The 25,415-nt window shown below is 49.2% G+C and overlaps 1 protein-coding gene across 1 annotated transcript in view; it reads right to left on the bottom strand.

Moving 5' to 3' along the window:
* The window catches only part of ESYT3 (extended synaptotagmin 3), a 47,495-nt gene that overhangs the window by 21,565 nt on the left and 515 nt on the right, over positions 1 to 25,415 (bottom strand). The window contains exons 2-4 of the mRNA XM_079155014.1: positions 7,107 to 7,148; positions 4,670 to 4,804; positions 1,100 to 1,176 (exon numbers count right to left, since the gene is read on the bottom strand). Of these exons, the coding sequence (XP_079011140.1) occupies positions 1,100 to 1,176; positions 4,670 to 4,804; positions 7,107 to 7,148 (254 nt within the window). The remainder of the gene's footprint in view (positions 1 to 1,099; positions 1,177 to 4,669; positions 4,805 to 7,106; positions 7,149 to 25,415) is intronic.

The raw sequence follows: 25,415 nt of genomic DNA, 5'->3' as shown, positions 1-25,415 counted from the left end.
CCACCTCCGCTCTGTTCTCTTCCTGGCAACACAGCAGCAGCCCCACAGGTTACATCGAGCCACCACCCCAGAGTGTTGCTGTGGGGGTGGAGGTAGACAAAGTGACAAGGCCTCAGGCTGAAAGACAGGAGGCTGAACGGACAGGAGCCTGAGTCCAGTTGGGGCCTCTGGTCAGGTGACTGGCACAGGGAGCCCAGGACAAGTGCCCTTGAGGGTGAAGATCCAGAGACCGTTAAAGGTCAGAGACTAAGGGGAACAACAGGGTGGCTGTCACATCCCTGCAGGCCACAGACAGAGGAGCCTCATGTCACAAGTCAGAAATGCCGCGTGCCCCTGAGTTGGGGCAGGTAGGATGGGCAGACAGGGACCCTAGGCACCGCCTGGGAGGCTGAGGGCCGGATGGCTCGAAGGGCTCCGGCTAGCCACACAGGAGCATCTGGTTGCCTGGACACCAGCCCCCACACAGGGGTGGGTGGTCCCAAAATGGGCTCCCATCCCCCAGCGTGCTCTCAGTGCCAGCCTCTAGGCAAGGTCAGAAAGTATGAGACACTGGCAAGGAAGGGTGTCACCCTGGAACTCCAGAGTTGACCCTCCATCTTTAAAGTGCAACTCGACTCTCACCACCTGCAGGAAGACGCCCTGGACTGAGCCTCCCTTAATCCTGACTCAAGCCCATTGTGAACCTCACCTGAAAGGGGGGCCTGGGTCCCACCTGCCAGCCTAGCTCTTGTGTGACTTTGCATCCTCTTGTTCTCCAGCGGGTCTCAGTCTGTGCTCAGAGCTCCCTGGGCTTCCCCATCTCATTCTCTCTGCAGTGAGGCAGCTGATCTGACCCTCCTGGTGATGGAGCCCTGGCTTTCTTGGTATCCAGATGAGCCAGGGGGTGGAGAAGGGCCAAGGGTCCAGAGAGTGGCAGGTCCCTGAGGACCAGTCCTTCCTCCATCCATTTTCCTGACACTCCTCCCCTTGTGCCCCAGCAAGGGGTTCCACAGCCCAAATCAGAGTGTAGACATGCCACTCCATCTTCCAACCGGCTGCTCCCACAGAGCTGTCCTGTCCCTGGAAGCCCCCACCTGGCCCCATAGGTACGAGGGCTCACCATATCTGCAGGTCCAAGGTCACCTGTCTTCGGTTGCGTTTGTTAATATGTGCCTTGACACCGTTCACCCTGGGGCACTGGAAGAGTTGCCAGAAAGGCCAGGTCAGTAGGTTCTCAAAGCAGGGATGGCCACAAGACCCTGCTCACACTGCACTTTGTCGATGACAAACCTGACCCCTGTGTACACACAGAAACCCACTCACAGCCCAAGGTGCCCCTCCCTTGAAGGCATCTCCTTCTTTCTCTCCTGTCACAGTTATTTATGGGGATTCTACCCTGCACAGCCTTGGACTGGGGAGAAAGCAAGGAGCGAGAGGGACTGAGTCTGCTCTCACAGGCCTGCAGTCCAGCACAGGAGACAATGGGGCAGGGAGGGGCCACAGGAGGAGCAGCCCTGCTGTCCTGAGCGATCTGGGACTTCAGGACCTCTGACCAGCCTGGGCAGGGCCAGCAAAGGCTCCTGGGACGCATTTAAACCAAGTCTGGCAGGTGAGGTGGGCCCACAAAGGCAAGGGAAGAGGGCAGGGTCCCTGGTGAGGGATCCGACCCTAAGGATTCAAGCGCCTTGCGCCAGGGCCATGAGCCCCAGGCTCTGGGCCAAGACCTTGGTTCCCAGGTAACTTTCCTTCTGCTTTCAGCCTCTGCCCTGCTCAGACTCTTCTCCTTCTGTCAGGTAGTTGGGTTAGTACCGACCAAGGATAAAAACCAAATTTCATTTGAATCTGAATTAATGATGCTCATGCTGAAGTGGTTGGGGTAAATTTCACTGATACCTATTTAGTTTGAAATGTATTTTTAAAAAGATGAGTAGCCAGTCATAAAGAAGAATGAAATTATGGCATTTGCTGGCAAATAGATAGAACTGGGGGCTATCATGTGAAGTGAAATAAGCCAAACCCCCAAAACCAAAGGCTGAATGTTCCCTCTGATACGCAGATGCTAACTCACAATGGGCAGGAGGTGGAAGGAGTGGAAGGTCACCAGATTGGACAGGGAGGAATGGGGGGAAGGGAGGGGGGAAGGGAAGGGGAACGAGAAAGACAGTAGAATGAATCAGACATCACTTTCCTGTGTTCATGTACGAATATATGACCAGTGTAACTCCACATCATGTACAACCACAAGCATGGGGAATTACACTCCAGATATATATGATATGCCACAATACATTCTACTGTCATGTATAACTCAAAAGAATAAATGAGTAAAGAGATGATGCATGGATATGTAATAAATCAAATATAGCAAAAGACTACCATCTATAAAATTTGTGATGTTCATTCAATAATTTTTAAATTTTGTATGTCTGAAATTTTTCATAAGAAAATGTGGGAGAAAAAATTCAGTCTCACTAGACAAGAGTCCATTAACTTTCTATTTGCTCCGTTAAACGTGATACTTACAAATGCATGTAATGGGTCTCAAAATATGGAGTAAAAAAAAGAAATGCAGAAAAGTGTATTATAAGGACATGTTGAATAGTTGATTAAAAATGTCATACGGTTTTTCCAGAGTCTGTGATAAGTGTAATGTGTCAGCTTTTAAAATGTATAACATGCTGTGATTTATTTTCCCATTCTTTCTCATATTTATTTAATATTCACTTTATCCCCGTTTTGCATTTTTAATTCTATATTTTTCTTCAAGAGAGTCCCCAGTATTATGAAAATGTCAAATGACACAGTCCCTGGACTCAGTGGAAGCCTGTGTTGGAAGAGGGTGCTGTGACTAAGGGCCTGCGGGGGCCGAGATTGGGATGGGCTTGCCTGGCATCTACAAAAGCTCGGCCAGCCCCAAAGACCCACACCCACAAAGCCGGTCCTAGGGAGCGATGGCTGCCCAGAAGCCTCCGCCACGAAGAGAGCGGGCAGCCACCTCTGAGACCAGTCTGTGCCAGCAGGGCTCACAGCTAGGTGAGGGGCACCAGGCTAGACCTTACCTCCGCAGTGCAGGGCACTGCTCACAGGGCCACACAGAGCCATACAAGGCCCGGCCTGTCATTCATGCCTCATAGCCACCTTCAGAAGTGGCTCCTTGGCTTCCAGACATGAGGAAACAGCTCTGAGAGGTTAAGCCACTGGTCCAGGTGCAGAGGGAGCTGGGCACAGACACGGGACCCAGAGGAAGCTGGGAGCACTTATGGTGAAGGCGGTGGTGTGGGAGGTGCGCAGGATCCTGGGGAGCCTGGAGGAAGCGCGCAGGGCCCCAAAGGGCTTCGAAGGCCAGGATGGAGGGTCGGGTTTTCCCTGAGGGCTGGGACTTGCAGCCAGCCTGCAGGCTCCCTCTCCAGGTCCCCCTGACGTGGGGAAAACCATTCCTCACGATGACCTGCCCCAGCAGCATGTCCCACAGAGGAGTGGCCCGGTTGGGCAGGCGCTGGTCAGCGGAGTGGACTTCAGCTTCCTGGCTCCTGCCGGTCGCATTATTCACAGGCCAACTCAGACAGCACTTCCTCCCGGAAGTCTGCCCCGCCCCTCCACTTCTGAACCCAGCTGCTCTATGTCCTGCGCAGGCCACAGCGCACCTACCAGCGTGCCTGCCTCCTGAAGGCAGGTGTGGCGCGTGCGCTCTGCGGGGCCTACCACAGCGCATGCTCAGTAAGCTGCTGCGGGGCTGGGCCAAGCTGTGCTGCCAGAGCTGAGGACACAAACCACAATCTCTGCGCTCAGGCACGCCTCCTCCGCCCGCTCTCCGGGGCTGGCAGGCTGGTCTGCTCTGGTACCAGCATCCTCCAGGGCAGACTGGATGCCAGCACCTCTGATTTACTGGGTGATGGATGTCATCACAGTGATTTTCTGCCTGGGGGACGCAATCTGGATGATTCAAATAAGACACATCTCAAAGGGTTCTTTGGGGTGGGAGGAATGGGGCCCGGAGGGTAAAACTGGAAACTTGGTCTAGAAGAGGGTGTGATGTCAAGTGTGCTGAACCCAGGCCAAGGACCAAGGCCAAGGACGTTTCATCCTGGGATACCTGTTGGTCTTCAGAGCTGATGGGGGCTTCCAAACGAATGCCAGAACCAACCAGAGCATCACAAACTGCTTTATGGTACTGACTGTCACAAACCATGGGTTAGCATGACTTGCTCATCTCCGTATCTGTCTGTCTGCACTAAGGCATGTTTTAATTTTTTGTTTGTCATTTTTTATACCAGGGATTGAGCCCAGGGGTGCTTAACCCAGCTCTTTTTTTTAGACAGGGTCTCACTAAGTCACTGAGGCTGGTTTTGAACTTGAGATCCTTCTACCTCAGCCTCCCTAGCTGCTAGGACTACAGGCATGCACCACCATGCCTGGCATGTTTTAAACATTTTTAAGAGAGGAACGACTTCTCACCTTCCTCTTCTGTACCCTGACCTGGCTTCCTGGGAGCGTGGAGAGATGGCCGCACAAGGACTATGCACTGAGGCTGATGCTGGGAAACGCAGGTTGTGGGGGTCAGCCCCCCCTCTGAGGTCCACTGGGATCTTTAAAGTCAGGTGACTGACCAAGGAGTGGGAGGCAGGAGGAGTGGGGACAGAGAAAAGACTTCACAGCCAGTCCAGCCTGTCCTCCCTGAGACAACACTGACCTTCTGTCCAAAGTAGAGCTTGGTGAAGGTGAAGGTCCTCAGGTGGACACTCTTCTCCCGGATCTTGGGTTCGAGTTTTTCCCGAAACTTGTTCTCCATGATCATGCTGAGGTAGGGCCAGATCTGGGTGATGATCTGCGAGGACAGGAAGAGGCCCTTGGTGACAGGTCTGTGCCCCTGACTGGAGCCCCACACCTGCCCAGGATGAGGTCCTGACTGTCTACAGCCCAGACCCAGGAGTAGGGGCAGTACCCAGCCCCTGCCTGCCCACCCATCTGTCTGTCTCTTGTCTTTCCCTCAAACACTTGATAACTATGCAGTGGTTTCCTCTCTTGTGCAGGCAGCAGGACCCCACAGGTTGGAGACATTCTGCAGAGCACCACAGAAATACTCATTCACTAAATCTAACAACTTGAAGCTCTGTGCTAAAATGTAATCTCAGTCTCCATTGTGGTTCACACACACAGTGAGCAGATGACAGAGGTTTAGGGAGAAAAAATTATAGAAAAAAGAGTTAAAGTGTCTCCCCTTTTATATATAGTATTCAGAAAAGGCAGCCACTGACCGATTCTGCAGCAGAATGGCCCGTGGTGCTGGTCTGGGAACACACGTGTGAGACCAAGTTCCCCGTAAGGCCGGTACCTTATAGTACCCTGATAAATTCATGCATTGTTTCAAAGTGGGGGTGGGGGTGTGTTCTCATAAATACATGATTTGGTGATTTCTGTCACCGTGCAAACAGTGTTTTACACAAACCTAGATGCTACAGCCTATTGTTCCTACGTTTCAAACACGTACAGCATGTTACTGTACAACACAGAAGGTGACTGTGACAGTGGTGTCCGTCATGGAAAAGGTACACTAAAAGGTATACTAAAAATGCCAGGCAATAGGAATTTCTCAATGCCACCATAATCACAGAATTCCCATGTGCTTGTGGTCCTTCGTTAACCAAAATGTCCTTACACAGTGCATGACTGCACTGTTAGAGAGCGTCTTAAACTAATCTACAGGCTCTTTGGGATTCACATTACCACTGAGATCCTTTTTCTATTCTAGCCAGAGGGCGACCAAGATGGCAGGTGGGGTGGTGATGGGAGGGGGCTTGGAGGGGCCGCAGGCCGCGGTTTCCTGCTTGGACCCGTGGACTCTTCTCCCCGCTGCCAGGTGGGTTTGGACCTTAGTTTAAAGATGCACCTCCTTCCCATGCTCCCCTTCAAGCCTATAACTGGAGGAGCCTTGAGGTGTGACATTTCAGGGCTTACTGTCCCCCTTTCTGAGGCCTCTTGAAAGCCCTGGTTCTATCTTTTGTGGGCTGATCCCTGCTTCCTGCCTAGCTGGTCTGTCATTCTGTGGTGCCTCTGGCATACCTTAGGATGGTCTACCTCCCCGTGGTAAGGTTCAAGATGGGGCCTCATGCTAACAGCCCTCTACCTCCAATAGAGGTCACTCGGGTATGCAGCAGTCCAGGGCCTGACTAACACACACACACACACAGGCAGAAAGCCTTCACAAGGCTTGCTCCAGAGGCCCTGGTTGTTGCATTAATCCACAGAAATCTTGCCTCTCCTCCAAAGGCAGTAAGCTGTTCCCTCCAAATTTTACCCAGAGGCTGGGGAGATAGTTTTGATGCACTAGGCAATGACATTTCTAGTAATATAAAATACCAACCTCAGATCAATACTGTCAGGAAGTTCTTTCTTATACCTAATCTAAGTTCCTCCTGCTAAGAGATAAGTCTTCTCTCAGAGCAAAGGCAAGGGCTGTTTTACAGTACAGAGTCTGGAGACTTGAGGTGGGGGCTGCACACTTTTGGGCAGCTCAGGCAGGGGAGGGACTCGGGTTTCTCATCTGTAAAGTGGAGCTCCTTCTGAAGGAGGGTTAGAGGGTGACCCTCAGGGCATTTGGCAGTAATGCCTAAAGGAAGTCACCTAGATGACCTAACAGCCATCATAACAATGACATCAGTGAAGGAGTAATTACTCCCATTTTAAGGATAAGGAAACCAGCTCAGAGAGGTGAGTCAAACTTCCTAAGGATGCACAGCCTCTATGGTGGTATATCTGGGCTGAAAACTAGGTGAAACCCAGAGTTATAGTCTATCTAGTGTCTTCCTCCCCCTGCCAAAGTGCTGATCTCGCCAGGGAGCCAGGGAAGGGTTGTACTCTTCTCTCTACTCTTTTCTAACTTTTCTGCTGTGCCCATGTATTAATTTCAAACTTTTTTCTTTTAAAGATAAGAAAGCCATTCTGGTAAATGAAGAAGGGGGTAAGTTGCTACCTCAGCAGCAAAGGGGCCACGTCTTCCCCTACAGGGCAAAGGAACTGCTGCACCTGAGGTCTGTGTCCCAGCCTCACCTGCGTCCCGGCTGCAGGTGACAGGCAGCTGCAGGGAGGACCAGGTGCCCGCGTCCCCGCCCGCCCACCCATGGCCTTACCTTGTTGGCCCACTCGACCCGCTCCACGTCCGGAAAGTGGATCTAGGAACAGAAGCCCCGAGGGGAGTTAGACTGGCACCGAGCCCGGGAGGCTGTGTCGCCCTGCAGGCGGCCCGGCAGGTTCCGGGCCCTGGCGACTCAGAGCCGGCCCTGCCCTCAGGGAGCACACCGTCTGGTGTGGCAGGTGGCAAATAAACGCACGTAGGCGAGCGCCAGTTTCCCAGCAGAGGCCACTTCCGGGCAGAGGGCACGCTTGTGGGCGGCCCCAGGCTGCTCCCCTGGCCCCCAGCCGGGCAGGAGAGGCTGGACCAGGGGAAAGGTCTGGAACCTTGTCTTTTACATATGCAAATGAGCCCCGCCTTTCCTGCCAACACCGGGCCACCCCGTCCCTAACACCCAGATTTGCTCCTTGGCGAATCTATCCTCTTGTTTTAGTGACACAAGCTATAGATGGTTTCTGTGGCAGAATTAGAAAATGCACAAAAGGAAAGAAGTATTGTATTAGGGAAAGCCGCCACCTCGGGATAACCATCTTTAGGGGTCGACGTCTGGGGTGGGGGTGGGGAGGCAACTACTCTCTCACTGACCTGGGCTCCCAGGAGCCCCACCCAAGCTGCCCCTTCCCCCGCAGCCTGTGGTCTCAGCTTCGTCCAGGGCACAAGCCCCAGCCACTCTGCCGGCTGCGGCTGCTGGGTTGAGTCCTGGGTAGGCCCCTGTGGTGGGGGTGGGAGGGGAGGAGGGGCTAGGTGGAGTGACAGTTCTGTTGGCGTTTGGTGACGTGATTCAGAGAACCCTTACCCCGCTCCCTGCAGAACTGTCAGGGGCACATCTGTGTCCTGAGCTTCCCCAGGAGAGAAGGAGGGCTGAGTGTGTGTGTGCAGGGCACCGGCAATGGCCATGCGAATGGCAGTCCCTGAGCATGGGGCCAGCTTGGGATCAGATGCACCGAGAGCCTGGGACCCCCTCAGGTGGGGAAAGGGCCTGACTTCCCCCCCCAGGACTCAGAAGACTCACCATCCAGGAAGCCCACCCATCCCTGGCACATCCACCAAGTGCCAGGCTGCGGGCTGGCCTCACGCTCAGGGGACAGAGCAATCCCATTCTCTTAGGGGCAGTTTTAAATTGCCTTGAGAGGTCAGAGGAGTCCCTGCTTCTCGGACTCTGGGATAGCATGCTGTTCTTCCTGGCTCAGGGTCCCCAGCTCGTACGGTGGCCTGTACTCACTCCGAGAAGTTAATAGTCCAGGTGCTGAAGGACAATACTACCTGGTTCCCAGAGTGGTAGCTGCCAGGCCCTTGGGGACACTGGGGGATGGAACTGAGAGAGGAGTGGGCAGCAGCTCAGGTCAGCTCATCCTGCTCAGGTGGGAGAAGTCACCCATCGCCACACATCCCCCACGGCCATCCTAGGTCAGGTCCCAAGCTGGGAGCTGGGCAAGTGGAGGGTGAGACCCAGTAGGGAAGGACTCCCCGACACAGGCCTAGAGACAGGTGTCAGCTCATCTCATGGCCTCCTCCCTCCTCATGATCCGGGGTTTTCCGCAGCCCAGCCATCTTGATCTATCCAGTTCCCACCAAGGGCTGCACCTGCCCTTCCATGTCAGAACCCAGTCCCAACTCCCGCTGACTGTGTCACTCATGGCCCTCTCAGACCTCTTGTCCTCCGGGAGACCTCTCCGGGTCTCCTAAGTGGAGGACAGGTGTCCCTCCCAGGCATCTGATGGTTCTCCATCAGACACTTAGTACACCTCATTAGCGCCACGTGGTGTTACTGCCTGCTCCCTTCTAGATGGGGAGTTCTAGAAGGACTGACGGGCCCCCAGGTACAGCAGCCTGTGAATGCACACTTGTGGGCTGAAGGATGCAGGGATGAAAGCAAGGTGCTTGCCCTCTGGGGTCCCCCAGGCTGGTGCAGGAGGCAAGCAGGGAACAGCTCCCTGGAGCCCAGGATCAGACCCAGGGAGTGCTGTTCCGGCAGGACCCTTATTGCACTTCTGCTCCCTTTCTCCTCGAGCTCCTGGCTGGACCACTCACTGTCCTCCTCCCATCTCAAGCCCTGCACTTCCCATCCTGCCCAGTGCACACCTGAGGTTCCACCCTTCACATCCTCAGCCCAGGCAGCTCTGCATCCTTGGGGGCTGGTGATCCTGCTTGGCAGGTCCAACGCCAGCCAGCGGGAGCTGGTCGGGTGAAGATTCCTGAGCTGCCTTGCACCTCCTGAATCAGGGCATGTTGGGGTGGGGCCCTCCAAATTATTTTTAACAAGCTCCTGGCATGGTTCTGGAGCCCGGTCAGGGCTGACTGTGAGACACCGTCACTAGCCCACCCCTTGCATTGTGATCCACACCCACTCCAAAGTGTGGGTAGTAACAGGATGATCAGACCTACAATGCAATGTTCATGGTCTCTCGGCTCCCCAAGCCTGTATTTGAGGTTCCTCACTTACAGGATCCCCAGAGACATATCTGAACTCTTTGAAAACTCCTGAAAAGAATTCAGTCCAAGAAAAAAAGAGACCATCAAGGCACCCCAATCTGCAACAAGGCCCTGGAGTCTCCCTTTGCCTGCATCTCAGTGTCTGTCTTCACCCCTTGTGTGTGACACCAAGGGTTCAACCATGTTCTTGTGACTGTCCCCAAATAAGTTTGGAGCAGAAGATGACCTCAAACCACCTAGTTATAATCCGTGTTTTCCCATTTTGATGTAGAAAGTCCTACCTGGTTTTCCATCACAACTTGTCTTTCTTGGTTCTTGCTAAAGAAATCTTTTCCCCACCCCAAATTCTCAAAGTTATCCTAAGTTTTTATCTATTAGCTTTCACACTTAGATCTCCCTGGAGTTTTTTGTAGGATGAGATAAGATAATTTTCTCTCCCTCAATACTTCCCCAAAGGCAATTTTCCACCATCATATAACAACAACAAAAATCCATCTTTGCCTGACTTGTGAAGCTACTTCACTCAAAAACTAGCTTCTTGTATGTACTCTGGTCAGTTTCTGAACTTAGCATTCAACTATATCAGTCTGTTTGCCTGTTTTTGTGTGCCAGTCCTACACTGTTTTTGCAAAGTGGCATGGGGTGACCTGATTCCCTTTTTTGCTTTTCTTTTTCAAATTCCTTTGGATAATAGTACATGTATGAGCTCTGCATTACTGTAACAAAACATCCGAGAAAGTCAGCTTATAAGAAAGAAAGGAAAGATTTATTTTGGCTCATGGTTTTAGTCCCTGCTGCCTGGGAGTGAGGCAGAACATCATAGCAGGAGCACTTGGTAGAGTAAAATCTTACTCCATAGTGAGGAGAGAATAGGAAGGGGCTGGGGCCCTTATATCACCTTTCCAGGTCATGATACCAATGACCTAACTTCCTTCCATTAGGCCTTACCCTCTACAGGTTTTACCACCTCCCAGTTAGTGCCACAGGATGAGGACCAACCCTTCAACACATAGGCTTTTGGGGGACATTTAAAACCTAAACCATAGCAGTAGATACTTATTTTTCCATATGAACCCTGACACATTTATAACATGAGGTTTAATATCCATGAACATAATATTTCTTTATTCAGATTTTATTATATTTGTTTAGGATCATAAATCTTTAAACTTTTTCTATTAAAGTCCTAAACCTTTTTGTTAAATGACTTTGTGGTTTTTATAGTTATTAAAAATGATATTTCGGGGCTGGGGAGATAGCTCAGTCAGTAGAGTGCTTGCCTTGTAAGCACAAGGCCCTGGGTTCGATCCCCAGCACCCAAAAAAAAAAAAAAAAAAGATTTCATTTGCTGAGCAGCTTTGATAAAATGTTAATAGTTCCAATTGTTCATTGATTCTCCTAAGTTATGTATATACATCTGTCATCTCCAAATAATAATTGTTTTGCTCTCTGTCCTTGTCTTTCTTATTTTTCTTGCTTTACCTCATTGGCCAGGTCTTCTGGTGTCAGGCTAAGCAGCAGTGGTGACAGTAAGTGTCTCTGCCTGGCTCCTGACCCTCAAGGGACACTCCTCAAGTTTTGCCATTAAACACGGTTACCGTAGATTTTGGAGGCCAGTGCCTGTCAGGATGAGGAAGTTCTTTTTTAATCCCTAACTTCCCAGGAGCTTTCTTCATACATGGGCATTGCACTGTGTTCACTACTTTTTCGAGACCACTGGGATGATTGTGACGTTTCCCCTGTAATCCATTCATGTGGTCTACTCCAGAGACAGCTCCTCCTGAGGCAGAAGCAGCTCTAGTTCCTGGGATAAATCCCTCGGGCCAGTCTATATTTATATAGCCTGATACTTCACTTAGGTTTTATACCCCTGTGATTTAAATTTTTATTCCTATACAATTCATGTCAGATTTTGGTTATAAAGATTTTACATAAATGAATTCAGCAAAGTAGCAGGATATAAAACCAACATGTATAAATCTAATGCATTTCTATTCATAAACAATGAATTCACTGCAAGAGAAATTAGGAAAACTACTCCATTCACAATAGCCTCAAAAAAAAAAACAAAAAAACAAACTTGGGAATCAGTCTACCAAAAGAGGTGAAAGACCTCTACAGTGAAAACTACAGAACACTAAAGAAAGAATTTGATGAAGACCTTAGAAGATGGAAAGACCTCCCATGCTCTTGGATAGGCAGAATGAATATTGTCAAACTAGCCATACTACCAAAGGTACCATACAGATTCAATCAATTCCTATTAAAATCCCAAATGACAAAAAAAAAAAAAAAAGAAAAAAAAATCCCAAATGACGTTCTTCATAGAAATAGAAAAAGCAATCATGAAGTTCATTTGGAAAAATAAGAGATCCAGAATAGCCAAAGCAATACGTAGCAACAAGTGAAGCAGGAGGCATCTCAATACCAGACCTTAAGCTATACTACAGAGCAACAGTAACAAAAGTAGCATAGTATTGGCACCAAAAAAGACATGTAGATCAATGGTAGAAATAGAGGACACAGAGATAAACCCACATAAATACAGTTTTCTCATACTAGACAAAGGTGCCAAAAATATCCACTGGAGAAAAGATAGCCTCTTCAACAAATGGTGCTGGGAAAACTGGAAATCCATATGTAGAAAAGTGAAATTAAACCTCTATCTCTCACCCTGCACAAAAATCAACTCAAAGTGGTTCAAAGACTTAGGTACTAAAACAGAGACCCTGTGCCTACTAGAAGAAAAAGTAGGCCCGAATCTTCATCATGTCGGTTTAGGACCTGACTTCCTCAACAAGATTCCTAAAGTGCAAGAAATAAAATTAAAAATCAAGAAATGGGATGGATTCAAGCTGAAAAGCTTCTTCTCAGCAAAGGAAACAATAATGTGAAGAGACAGCCTACAGATTGGGAAAAAATCTTTACCACATGCACCTCAGAGCACTAATCTCCAGGATATATAAAGAATTCAAAAAACAACACCAAAAAAACCCAAATAACCCAGTCAATAAATGGGCTAAGGAACTGAACAGACACTTCACAGAAGAGGAATACAATCGATCAACAAACATATGAAAAAAAGTTCAATGTCTCTTGCAATTAGAGATATGGAAATCAAAACTAAGATCTCATCTCACTCCAGTTAAAATGACAATTATCGAGAATACAAGCAACAATAAATGTTGGCAAGAATGTGGTGGAAAAGGTACACTCATACAATGCTGGTGGGAATGCAAAATGGTACAACCACTTTGAAAAGCAGTATGGAGATTCCTCAGAAAATTTGGAAAGGAACCATCATTAGACCCAGGTATCCCACTCCTAGGTTTATACTGAAAGGACTTAAAATCAGCATACCACAGTGATGCAGCCACATCAATGTTTATAGCAGCTCGACTCACAATAGCTAAACTATGGAATCAACCTAGATGCTCTTCAACAAATGAATGGATAAAGAAAATGTGGTACATGTACACAATGGAATATTACTCACCCTTAAAGAAGAATGAAGTTATGGCATTTGCAGGTAAATGGATGGAACTAGAGAATATCATGCTAAGTGAAATAAGCCAATCCCCCAAACTCAAAGCCTGAATGTTTTCTTTGATAAGCAGTTGCTGATTCATAGTGGGTGGAGGGTGGGTAGGGAAGAATGAAGGAACTTTGGATTCTGTGGAGGGGAGTGAAAGAAGGGGTGGGGCTGTGGGGATGGGAAGGACAGTAGAATAAGACAGACATGATAGATGATAGATAGATAGATAGATAGATAGATAGATAGATAGATAGATAGATAGATAGATAGAGATAGATATAAAGCTATTAGCAAATTATAAGTGAAAATTTCTGGACAAAGCTATCTTTAAGGATATATAAAACTATATTCACTGAGTCTTTAAAAAGATTTCACAATAACTTATAAAATGAATAGGACAGCTTTTCCTAATTTTATGAAATAACTTGTAAATATAAAAATTATAAGTTTAGTACATCTTACCTATAAAACCTTCTCCGGCTGAGGCTTTTCGGGGTAGTAAATTACCGTTTTTCCACCAAATAGCATTAGTGCCTGATGGTGTATTTGCGAGATCTACTTTTCTCTTATTTGTGGCAATTTTGGCATTTGTGTTTTCCTTTCATCTGTTTTCAGATTTTGTTGCTATATGGTTTATAGTATTTTGCTATTTCTAATCTATTATATCTGTAGGTTTTTTTTATTCAATATTTTATTTTCATCTTTTCTGTTCTTGTCATCAACAGACTTACCAACTGATTTACCTTTGGAATTAGCTTTTGTTATTATTTTCTTTCCCTTTATTTAAAAAAATCGTTTGTCTTCATTTTTATTTTTCCTTCCTCATTTCTTTGATCTAAATCTGTCGCTCTTTTATGGATTTCAAGAGTTGAGCTTCATGACTCGGAGTTGAATCATGTTTTTAATTTTTCTTTTTATGATAAATTCAGAGTTACAAATTCCCCTACCATTGTTGACATATTATTTCATTATTCTGCTCTCATTCTTTTTCTGATTTTCCTTATGACTTCCTCTGCATGAGTTTTTTTTAACAGTAATGTTTATAAATATCTAGACATGTGATCTCTAAAGCTTTGTCTTTATGACTGTTTTGTAATTCCCTTTCTTTGTGGTCTGAACAAGAGTGATATATATTGATAGCTCCCCGTGGCCTGGTATGTGATTAATTTCTGTGACTGTTCCACATGTGATCAAGTTACGAATCACACCCTTCCAGGCCAGCTCTCTCCTGGTTTGTTCCTTGTCTGCTTATCATTTTCAGAAAGGGATATATTAAAATTTCCAAGCCCGACCCTTGGTTAATCTACTTCCTCTTGTCAGTTGCTGACTTAAGAGTTCAAGTTTATATTACACGATACATAGGTGTCCGTATTACTCTTTGCGAGCATTCAACATCCTTCTTGCTCTTGTGAGTCCTGTTCTGTCTAATATGAAGACTGCTATTCAAACCTTTTGTTTCAAAATTGCGCAGGTCTATGTTTTCTCATCCCATTTTCTCGACCTTTTTGAGTTGACATCATCTCATGTCGTTTAATACTTGGCTAATCCCTTATTGGCCTCATTTTATCAATAGGGAAACAGGCTCAGAGAGCTTATGTGACATACAGTCTCCAGTTTTGGAGTGCTAGGGCTGAGGTCAGGACCAGGTCGTCTGACCACAGAGTCTGCTTTTCCATTCCATCCCCCTCCCTCTTCTCAAGAAAACCTTACATGCCACTGTGCTCCCTGCTTTTGTAAAAGGTCTGGTGTAGCAAGGATCGCTCTCCTGGGGCTCGGTCTCCTGGGAGGCCAGGCCTTACAGGGTATTCACATTCACCGGGCAGTCTATACAAACTTTCATTGGATACTCTAACCCTCTGTAAGGTAAGATATAATTATCTTCACTTTACAGATGAGGAACGATTTAGAGACTAGTTACTACTTGCCAAGATTACTCCAGGAGACCAGAACCTGGAGTTTCTCATAGGCACAAGACTCGAGCCCAGCCCTCAAATCTTTTTCTCACTCATTAGCCCTCCCCCTCCTCCACCTGAAATGGCCTAGCTTTTCAAGTTCATTTAGAACGCTTTTCTAATCCATTCCTTGTGTGTTTAAAATTCTGCTTCTCTAAGCTTTAGTTTTTCCTTCTGCAAGATGGGTACAATACTTCCAATCCTACAGTTCCAGAGAGGAGGAAGTGAGACTGTAGGCAAGGTCCTCGGTGCCCTTCCTGCTCAGAGGGGATGCTCCAGAGGTGACAACTTCTGTTGGACGTTGTGCAGACACTCTGACCTCTATGACCCTGACCCAAAGCCCAGTGAATTCTCTATTGAGTCTCGTCGTGCCTCAGTTTCTACACTTTGAGAACCACCCCTGAAATGGCATGAGCAGAGCACAGGGAAAGTCCCAGCAGTTCAGGACAAGGGACAGGGCGGGCTGCTTTCCTGCCCTCCACTGATTGGCTGAGGGGTCTGTGCCCCAGATACAGACAGCCGCTGGTAGGCTGGGCCCCAGGCTTCGCAAAGCGCCCATGTGAGACTTTGCCCAATGGGGCTGCTCCTTAGGGGGCCTGGCAAAGGCATACAATCAGAGCCCGTCTTGTGTCTCCCCACTAAGGAGACAAAGAGAAGGCAGAAAATAAAGGAGGACCCTGATCAGACAGAGCCCTAAAGTCACCGAGCTTTTGTTCCAGTTCCCCATGAGGCCAGAGTCTCTGGGACAAGCTAGTGGGCAGATGCCCCACACCAGCTGGCAACGCAGAGTCAGGCCAGACTGTGGTTCTCAAACCTCTGAGTGGAAAATGACCTCCTGAGCAGCTGGTTCGAAGGCAGAATCTTGGCCCGGGAGTCTGATTCAGGAGGATAGGGCCTGGTCTGCAAGCTCCTGGTGGTGGACGTGGAAGAATGAGGGGACAGTGCTCCCCAGCTTGGAGGGCCTGCTCCCCACTCCACCCCTTCCCAACTAGAGCTCCAAAGTCACAGTCTGGCTGACTGGCTGTCACTTCTGGGTGACACTGCTATGTCATCAGATTCTCGCCAGCACCCTGTGGACCTTGGTTCTTTTACAAAGGGACCTCTCCCCTAAAGGGTGAGGGGTAGAAGGCATCATGTTTGCCTGGCCCTGGTGCTCCCCACCCCCTGAAAGGTGATCCACCCCCACCCCACGCCTGCTTTCTGCAGCCAGGCAGCCGGGGGAGTAGGAAGCACAGCCACAGGGTTGGCAGGTCAGGTCTGGTCTTCATTTCCTTCAACCTCAGGTTTCTCACAGGGATGAGCTGTGTTTTCTCCCTGCCTAGATCCACTCCAGAGAGAGAGAATGAGGTAAATTCACTTCTAAATGGCTTAGGGCTGGGGGACACATTCAGTTCTCCAGCAAGCTGCATTCCCAAAGAAACTTGTCCACTATCCTGACTGAGATGGCAGTGAAAACGTTTCCCTGAAGTAGGCCCAGAAAATTCCAAAGATGCCCAAGCACAAGGTCCAGGCACCAGGATCTCAGATCCCTGCTGCACCATTCAGAGGAGTATAAATAGTTTACAGCCTCCATCTGAGGCCTCCCTAAACTAACACGCCTCTTGATGCTGTTCCTCTACTTGGGCCAAAGCCTTCCAGAAAAAGTGGGTTGATATTTTAAGGATGGCATTTTGAGACATTGCAAGGGATAGGCAGTAATGAGAGCTTAAAGGGGAAGCACAGACTGTGAAGAAAGATCAAGTCAGAATTCCCAGCAAGCAGAGGCCACATCAACACTCCTTTGTGTGTGTGGTGTGTGTGTGTGTGTGTGTGTGGTGTGTGTGTGTGTGTGTGTGTGTGTGTGTGTGTGTGTGTGTGTTTTACTGGAGATTGAACCCAGGGCCTCATGCATGCTAGCGTGTGAGGCAAGTGCTGTACCACTGAACTCATTCCCAGTTCTTTTCATTTTATTTGAGACAGCATCTCACTAAGTTGCTGAAGCTGGCCTCGAACTTGTGCTCCTCCTGAGTTGCAGGGATACAGGCATGTGCCCCTGCACCCAGCTTCAACGATCCATCTTTAGGTGGATTCTGCCCCCTCTCTTTCACAAGGATGTTAGTCCATCCCATGGAATCGCATGGACAGAAGGGTACAGAGAGACACGTACAGATACTTAGGTACAAGCACACACACACCCAGAGTGACAGTGACTACACAGACACATTCACAGAAACACACATGCACACAAAGATACACACCATTTCCTTAAAAACCCTCATGGCTCCTCCACACTCTAGAGAACATTCATCCCTTCATTCTCATTCATTCATATTCTCTCTCTCTCTCTCATACATACACACCCTGCTGACTCTAACCGATGCTGCTAACCCCCACCTCATGCTCACACTACAGAGGCGACCCAACAGAGATGTCCGCTAAGGGAAGGCCATGGACTCCACACTGGTTCCTGTCTTCCTGAGATAGGCCAGCGTGCCGTGGGCCTGGTCAGTGGCTCCTGCTACACTAGGAAGTGCCCCCTCTGTTTCTCTTGCTTTTCTGCTGATGAAGCGCAGTCTTTTACTCCTTTTTCCCCCCACCCTGTTCTCAGGAGGCAAACATTAAACCGGGGAAACTCCTTTTAGATTGGTCTCCACTTCTGCTTTCAGTTGCCCTGCATTAGGGGAAATAATTGCTTGGCAAAATGGTCTGGTGCTCTTCTGTAATCTAGAGGCTCATTAATGACAGCCCAGCCTACAAACTGCCCTCACTCAGCTGAACCCCACAGCAGAATTCCGCAGATAAAGCTCTCCAAGTGATGAGAACACTAATGCCCAGGTGCCTGTCACCTTTTGCAAAGGAATAAGAGCTCCGAGCACACAGGGACAGTCAAGCTAGAGTAGGATTTTAAAGGGTTCAGGGATCCAGTTAAATTTGGTAAGGCCTAGAGATTCAAAAACGTATTTTCTTGCTTATCAAACTAATAAAAGTCTACAAATACTCAGTATTGAATAAGTACACAGTGGAGTGGGCAGAAGTGCCTCTGAAATGTTCATAAGCTGTTTTCCTTTTTGAGTGTAGGAGTAGGATTTATTCCAGTATAACCAGAAACTGAACTCCCACAGAGCAAGAGGGGACCCAGTAGGGGTTGCCTGAAAAGTTCATAAGCAGCTTAACTTCTAGGAATCTGTGCTAAAGGAAATGGGAAATGTGGATCAGGATTTACACAGCACTTACAGTAGCATTGTTTAACAGATTTTATTGAGGGCCTACTATGCACTGTACACAGGACTAGGAGCTGAGAACAGCATTCAGTCTGGAGGAAAAGGCAGGCACACCAGTTGGTAGATTCAAATCAGCATGGGAAGCAGAGAGATAAGAACCGTACTCAGGATTCTGAGAGATCCTGAGCTCAAGGGCTTGGCCTGGAGGATGCGTCACTGGATCCAGACGGGCAGAGCAGAGGCAGAAATTCTAGACAAGATTTCTGGAACCAACCCCCTCTGCTAGCCACGGAGAGGAAGAACTTGGAATTAAAATAACTGACATCAAGGAAGTAATTAAGTCACTGTGGTATAGTCATATTAAGGATCCCATAGTCCTTAAAAGTGTTTCTGGAGAATGGAAGATGTTTGTAATACAATGTTAGGGACATAAAAAAGAAGAAGGGAGGGGGGAAATGTGAGCGTTTTTAGAGCTGTTTTCACATACCTTCTATATACAGGAGGTACAGCCAACTATATCCATGTATCTCTGGGTGGAGGAATTGTAAATGCTTATTCCAATTTTGTCTTTTAGGTCATTTCCAAATATTCTATAAGGGGGTGTACATTTACTTTTCTAAGCAGAAAAAAATCAGGGTTTTAGTTATGTTAAAAAAAAGAAAGTCAATATAACATGGGCCCAGGAATGAGTGGGTGGTTCTGGGTTTGCAATGTCCCACAGTCTGCAGACTTTCCTGGGTTATTTCTCTGAGTGTTTCAAGGATGTCTGAGTTGTGGCCTTTACCTGGGGCTTCCTGGGCAGGAGAAGCCCTCCTTCCTTCTCCTATAGGGCCTCCAGGACCTGGGTCCTGGATCCCTGTGTGACCCAAGGAGTGCCATCTCCTTGCTGGAAGTTCAGGACATGTAAAAAGAAGGCTGCTTTGTTCCTGTAACAGGTCCCGAGAAGGCAGGAACCATCTCAAGTTCTTCCTCAGTACTTACTGAGGAGGGGGAGGAAGAAGGAAATCTCTCACCTCAAGCATATATGGACAGTTTTGTGCTGTAAACTCTAGCTTTCCAGAGAGTAGAAACCCCTGGAACTGGTCTGGAGGAGGAACTCTGCATGGAGTGGGGTAAGGGAAGCCAGGTCCACGGTTCCTGCTCCCCAGGTAGCCAAGTAGTGACCCTCACAGTTCTTCCCCGGGCAGCTTGTACCTCCCAGAGACTCCTCCAAAGTCACTGGGGACATTTCCAAGGAAGTGCAGGAGTCAAATGACACCAGTGACCAGTTCTCCACACCTTCCTGCTCCCTGGGGAGGGGACTGTGACACAAGGACAGGGCTGTCCCCACCCTTGGCCCTGATCCTCATCCACCAGTGACCTTGTAGTCACTCAAGTCCTTGGGTACTCGGCTCACAGGAAAGGTTGTCCTGGACACTCCAGGCCTAGAAGGATGGAGCACATATAGATGAAGCGGTGGGTAGTCTCCTGTGAGTTCATGCGTGTGAATGCCGTCCCAGAGCCTGTACACCCTAAGATGAGATGATGTACCCAAGTGACCCAACCTGTGGGAAGCTGACACGGTGGGGCAACTTCTTCAAGGAAAGAAGGAGGCACTTCCAGGGTAGGTTCTCCCCAAGCCCGCTCAGCACCTTGGACTGCCGCCTCCCAGGGCTGTCCCCACTGTCTCAGCAACGACGGCTCTCGTGAGTCTGAATCCCGTCCTGCTCAACAGTTCCTCAAGGCCAGGGGCCATGTGTCACTCACGTCTGTGGCCCAGCCTGCAGCACTGAGTCTCACGCGTCACAAGCCCTGTGTTGACCGAGCACAAGAATGAATGCAGGGATACCTGAGATCCCTGAGCGGGGCTGGGAGGGAGCAAGCCCACACTGTCATCCTATTGCCCAATCTTGACCCAGGACATGATGAGTCCATGAAGCATCCCTCATACATGGGGCAGAAACTCCAGGGCATGACTAAAACCTGCCCGCCTCTTCTTTCTGAGGGTAGGCCTGACTCCAAGCCAACACGAATGGCTTCCCAGAGCTGCAGGGACTTCAAAGGTAAAAAGTTCTGCCTGATCCCAAGCAGCCCTGGTGTTTCTAACCAGGTTCCACAGCACCGGCCATATGGACAAAGCTTTGTGATCTCATCTGAGGGTGCCCAGACTAGCTCAGAGCGGTCACTGCGTTTATTTTCTCTAGTTAACAAAAGTATCAGTACAGCTTGGGCCCTCGAATGAACTCTATCCACCCACAGAAAGAATTCCCGGTTCCCAGCACCAGCAAAATGAGACACTCATTCCCTGTTGCCTATGAAAATGGCCATGAGGGAGGCTTGGCAGGGACAGTCCCAGGGATGCTGCTGGAGCCTTGGAAAACCCATTGCTCTGTGCAAATAGTGCAGCTTTTCCTGGTGCTCACCCCGGGCAGCAGGCAGATGAGTGGGCAAGAGAGGCTGGGGGATGATCCTGGTAGATGTGCAGCACCAGGGAAAGCTGACTTGGGACTAGTTAAGGATGACCCTACAGCTAAAAAGACTCTAGAGTATCCCCAAAACTTCACTATTCTCAGAGAGAAGCAACCCCAGTGAGTACCCATCAGACTCCAAGCCCACACCTCCCACCACTGGATGCGCTAGGGAAAGGTTGATCTTCCCAACCAAGCTGCCAATGGATTGCTCTCCACTAGCAAGTGGGCTAGACCCCAAACCACAGACAAAACACCAAGTTCTCTCCAAGTTCTTTCCCTCTCTCCCTTGCCTCAGGCTGTTTTCCTATCAACTGGCCCTCATTCCCACACAAGCCACCTCACCTGGAGCCAGGTGAAGCTCCACCAGACCTCCCTCCTCACACCAGCCCTGTCATGGTGGGGGCAAAATAAATACCCAATTAAACAAACTAAACATCCAATTGGTGTGATCCATGGCACCATGAAAACCTGGAAATGCCCAGACCAGTGAAGGGCTAGTCCTGTGCTGTGACGCAGTCAAGGTTATCCAAAGAGGGTCTCGAGGGGCCCCCAGCACGGAGGCCCAGCTCTGAAGGTTGGCGGTTGAGCACTCACTGGGGCTCCATATGGTTGGAGTTCCACCAACCAAAGAGCCGGCTGGGAAGGGCCCTGGCAGGATGGAGTTCCACTAAGGGCCACCTCCTCTAGTCAGCCAGCTCCGGAAGGACACATTTGTCACTGGTACACTTGGTCATTAGTTTCACAGCTAATATTTTCTATTAGTTGGGAGAGCTAGAAAATCGAGGAGCATCAGGGACAGCCCCCACCGAGCACCCACTTGTGCCTGGCTCCAAACAAGTGCTTTTTCAAGCATCCGGCTCACTGCGACCACACGGGAGACTGAGAGCACTGGGTTCTCGGAGGCCCATGGCTAGATATTATCAAGTGTTCCACTTGTCACTGTGACAAGGACGACTGACTCAGGTGGCTCTTGATTCCTTCAAAAATATATCCCAAAACTGTCAGAGGAACACCCTTCCGTGAGCATGCAGTCGGTGCCCTCTCAGCGGGTGAGGAGCAGAGGCCACCTCTTCCTCCATGTTCACAAGACAAAAAGATCCACAGGCCTCTACTCATGGTCCCCTTTAAAGCAAAGGAGTCCTCCCTTCTCATGGTATCTCTGGAGGACCATGTGAAGTGTGAACAGAAATCAGACATCCGGCTGGCATGGCCCTGAAAGACCATCCAATACCACCTCCATGTCCAGCTGGGACAACAGGCCCAACAAGGGAGAGTAATTTCTGTGGTCACCTGCAGGCAGCAGCTTGCAGCAATGTGTTGAGAGGACTCTCAGACTGAACGAGAGAGGAGGGCATGACTGAGAGCTGACCAGCAATAACAGCCTCAGCCTGGCAGTGGGGAGGGAAGTATGTCCACTCCTGGTCAGCCAGGTCTCGGCCTTCGCCCATCACAATAACTGGCCTTTCTAAGCAACTCGACAAGAAGCACAAGGGCTGGCAATCCAACCTGCCCACTCAGAGTGCTATTGTACAACTCACACAACTGTGCCAGGCAGGCCCGAGTGTGCCAGACACCCAGGAGGCCCCGAGACTCTCAACTTTCTTACAGTTCCCTCCCAATTGATTTTCCATCCGGTAATTGATAAAAATATTTCTTTGATACCAAAGGAGGTCGGAAGCTATCATAAGCCATTACTCCCTCTTCCTTGGAAGGAAATCAGTTCTCAAAAACAGAAAGGCTTATTAGAAGTTCAGTATGTAATAACAAAGATCTGGGTAAGGGCCCCATCTCCCTTTGCCTTCATAAACAGTAGGTTCTCAGGGAGGCAGAGAGGAGACTACTCAACCAAGCAGGCTCCAGGTTTTCCACATCATTGGGGCTTGGAAACCTTCATCAGGCAGGGGGGGAAAAAAAATTCAGCACCTGCACTGAACTGTGTATTCTTCCCAGGTGTGCTGAGAAAACCAGCCTCCCTGGGCCTGCTTCTCATTCTAGAATCCCAAACCCAGTAATGAATGCCCAGAAAACACCCCAGCAGACACCTGGATCCCTATCTCACCCCACTCTAGTGGCCACCAGGCATCTAGAGTCTCACTGCCACACACCTCTCATCTCCTCAGGGTCCCCACGACCAACATCTTGGTTCAAATAATTTTCCGGATTGGTCTCCCTCCTCCTGCCTCACTGCTCCTCCATACTCTCTGCAAAGCCTCTCCAAACCTTCCAGTTTCCTTATGGCCTTGAAATCAGGCCCAATCTCCATCATGCCCACCTCAGCTTGGCCCGTCCCACACAGGTTAGCCAGGCTGAGGATGTGGTACTTGGTCACAGAGTGGCCAGTCACAATCGCATGCTGCGTTCAGGGGCTCCCTCAGCCTGGAACTCCTGTGCAGAGCCACTGCCTCCATCCAAAAGGTTATCCAGACCCTGGCCTTCCAAATTGGCCAGCCAAGCGAGTCTGGAAAACCCAGATTGAGACCACGCTCTTCCTAAGGCCCTGTCAATAGGCAGGAGGCTGTGGTCTGGTGACAATTTGATATGGAGACCAGGGAGGGTGTCCTTTGATCCAACTGGACCCTATCAGGCTCTTGTCTCTGACTACCCTGGGTCCTCTCTGGCAATTACTGGTTGTGTATCTGTCTCCCACCTGAGAATGCCCTCCCAACAGGGCATAATCCCTTCCTCCAGGCCCCAAGCCCACCTGGGTCAGACCTGGGGGATGGTCTGTTTTGGTAAAAACCCAGGGGTGCCCTGTTGGCTAAGTCCTGTATTGCTCCTGTGGTCTCTTGCCACAACGGAAGCCAGAGCGATCTCCATGGGGTTGTGGGGGAGGGTGTCAATGCCCTGCAGATCTGATTCTTGTTCTAGTTTCAGAAATGTTGCCTTTGCTTTGAGGCCTCGGTGTACAGGAAGGGCAGAAAAGTGGGGTTGTTACTGGGCAAGTTCTCATGGGCCAACTCCCATCAGCTGGAACCACCACAGGTTCATAACATAGGTCTGCGCGTGGCCTGGGCTCCCTTAACGGTAAGCACGGGGTGTGGACAGGTCAGGTCTGCTCTCTGGGTCCACACCTTTCAGAATCACAAACTCCATAAAACAACCGGGATGAACAAGATCCCTTCCAAAGAAATTCATTTTCTGCTTAAGTTAAAATGTCTCTCTGATGAGACAGATCCCAAACACTGCCCCCAGGGCTGCTACCCTAGGAAAGTGGTTACTATAATTTTTCATTGTGCATCCTTATTAGTAAGTCTTTGCCTTCACATTAAGTGTGTGTGTGTGTGTGTGTGTGTGTGTGTGTGTGTGTAAGAATGTGACTTGTGACTGTATTTGGAGATAGTTTTTTTTTTTTTTTTTTTTTTTGTAATGGGAATTGAACCTGTGGGTGCTTAGCCACTGAGTGACATCCCCAGCCCTTTTTTAGATTGTTTTTGGAGACAGGGTCTAAGTTGCTGAGGCTGACTTTGAACTCATGATCCTCCTGCCTCAGTCTCCTGAGCCACTAGGAGACAGTCTTTAAAGATGTGATTAATTTAAATTGAGGCCACTGGAATAGGATTTAATCCATTATGGCTGGTGTCTTATAAAAGAAGGAAACTTGGACACAGGAAGAGAAAAGGCCATGTGAAGACATGGAGAGAAGTGGTCATCCATAAACAACGGAGTGAAATCAACCTTGCAGATACCCTGATCTTGGATTTATTGTCCCCAGAATTGTGGGACAATAAATTTTTATTTAAGCTACCCAGTCTACCATACTTTGTTATGGCAGCCCTAGTAAACGAAATCCAAAAAAATTTAAGCTCTTGTTTGTCTAAGTTAAATAAATGTTAGTTTTTCTAGTATTTCTTCTCAAACCCCAATTTGAAGATTATCATGGGTAGGTGTGAGGAATCTACCACCCAGAGGATTTTAGAGTTCAAACCTGAGGAAAGGAGGCGTCTGAGGGCCTCTGGGTATTTCCTCTTGTGGGCTTGAGTGTACTCAGAAGGAATCTGAGAAGCCTGAGTACCAGAGAGGTGCATTTATCAACAGGCCAGCCCTTGGGAAAGGACTGAACGCTCCTCTTGCCAATGTTTGCCAAACTCTCCTGATCACAAGAATCACCCAGGGCGCCTGAGTTCCCACCCTGGAAGCTCACTTGTTTTAAGTAAGCCAGGTGATTTTCAAGGCCTGACGAGTTTGAGAAACCCTAGTCAGGCCATTCCACACCAGAAGGCTGGATCGTCCTTGCACCGTGCGTGTGCCCGCGCATCCCCATCAGGCGGAGTGAGGGAGAGCACTCTGCTCATCCACCCGGCTGTCCCATCCTCCAGCCCTGCCTCGGTCGGAGCCTCAGCTGAAGGCAACTGAAACCGGCTGCTACTGACATCGCTGCGTATATCCATCTACGATTGCTCCCTGCGTTTGTTCTCTGAAATCAACAGGCAGGTGGAAGAAGTGCCTTCTGTTTCCCTCAACTTTGCCTAATCCCAGACGCCCTTATTACTATTTTTTTCCTGGGTGTGGCCCGCCCAAGACCTTCTCTCGGGCTCTGGCCCTTAACTGAAACCCAGGTTCCGCGATCCCACTGCCGTGGCTTCCAGGGTCTGCGCGCCGGGCGCGGCTGGAAACCGATAGTGCGGTGGCGGGGCTCCCGCCCTCTCTCGGGTTTGCGCGTCCCAGCTTCTTGGCTCACCGCAGGTTCTTTCCCAACCGCGAAATGCATCCGCCCACTTCCAACCCCAGCGCGGCGCG

The sequence above is a fragment of the Sciurus vulgaris genome (assembly GCF_902686455.1).
Source record: "Sciurus vulgaris genome assembly, chromosome: 10".
In the NCBI taxonomy this organism is placed as follows: Eukaryota; Metazoa; Chordata; class Mammalia; order Rodentia; family Sciuridae; genus Sciurus; species Sciurus vulgaris.
The sequence above is the reverse complement of the archived record's forward strand: the minus strand, read 5'-3'. Positions and strand labels throughout refer to the sequence as shown.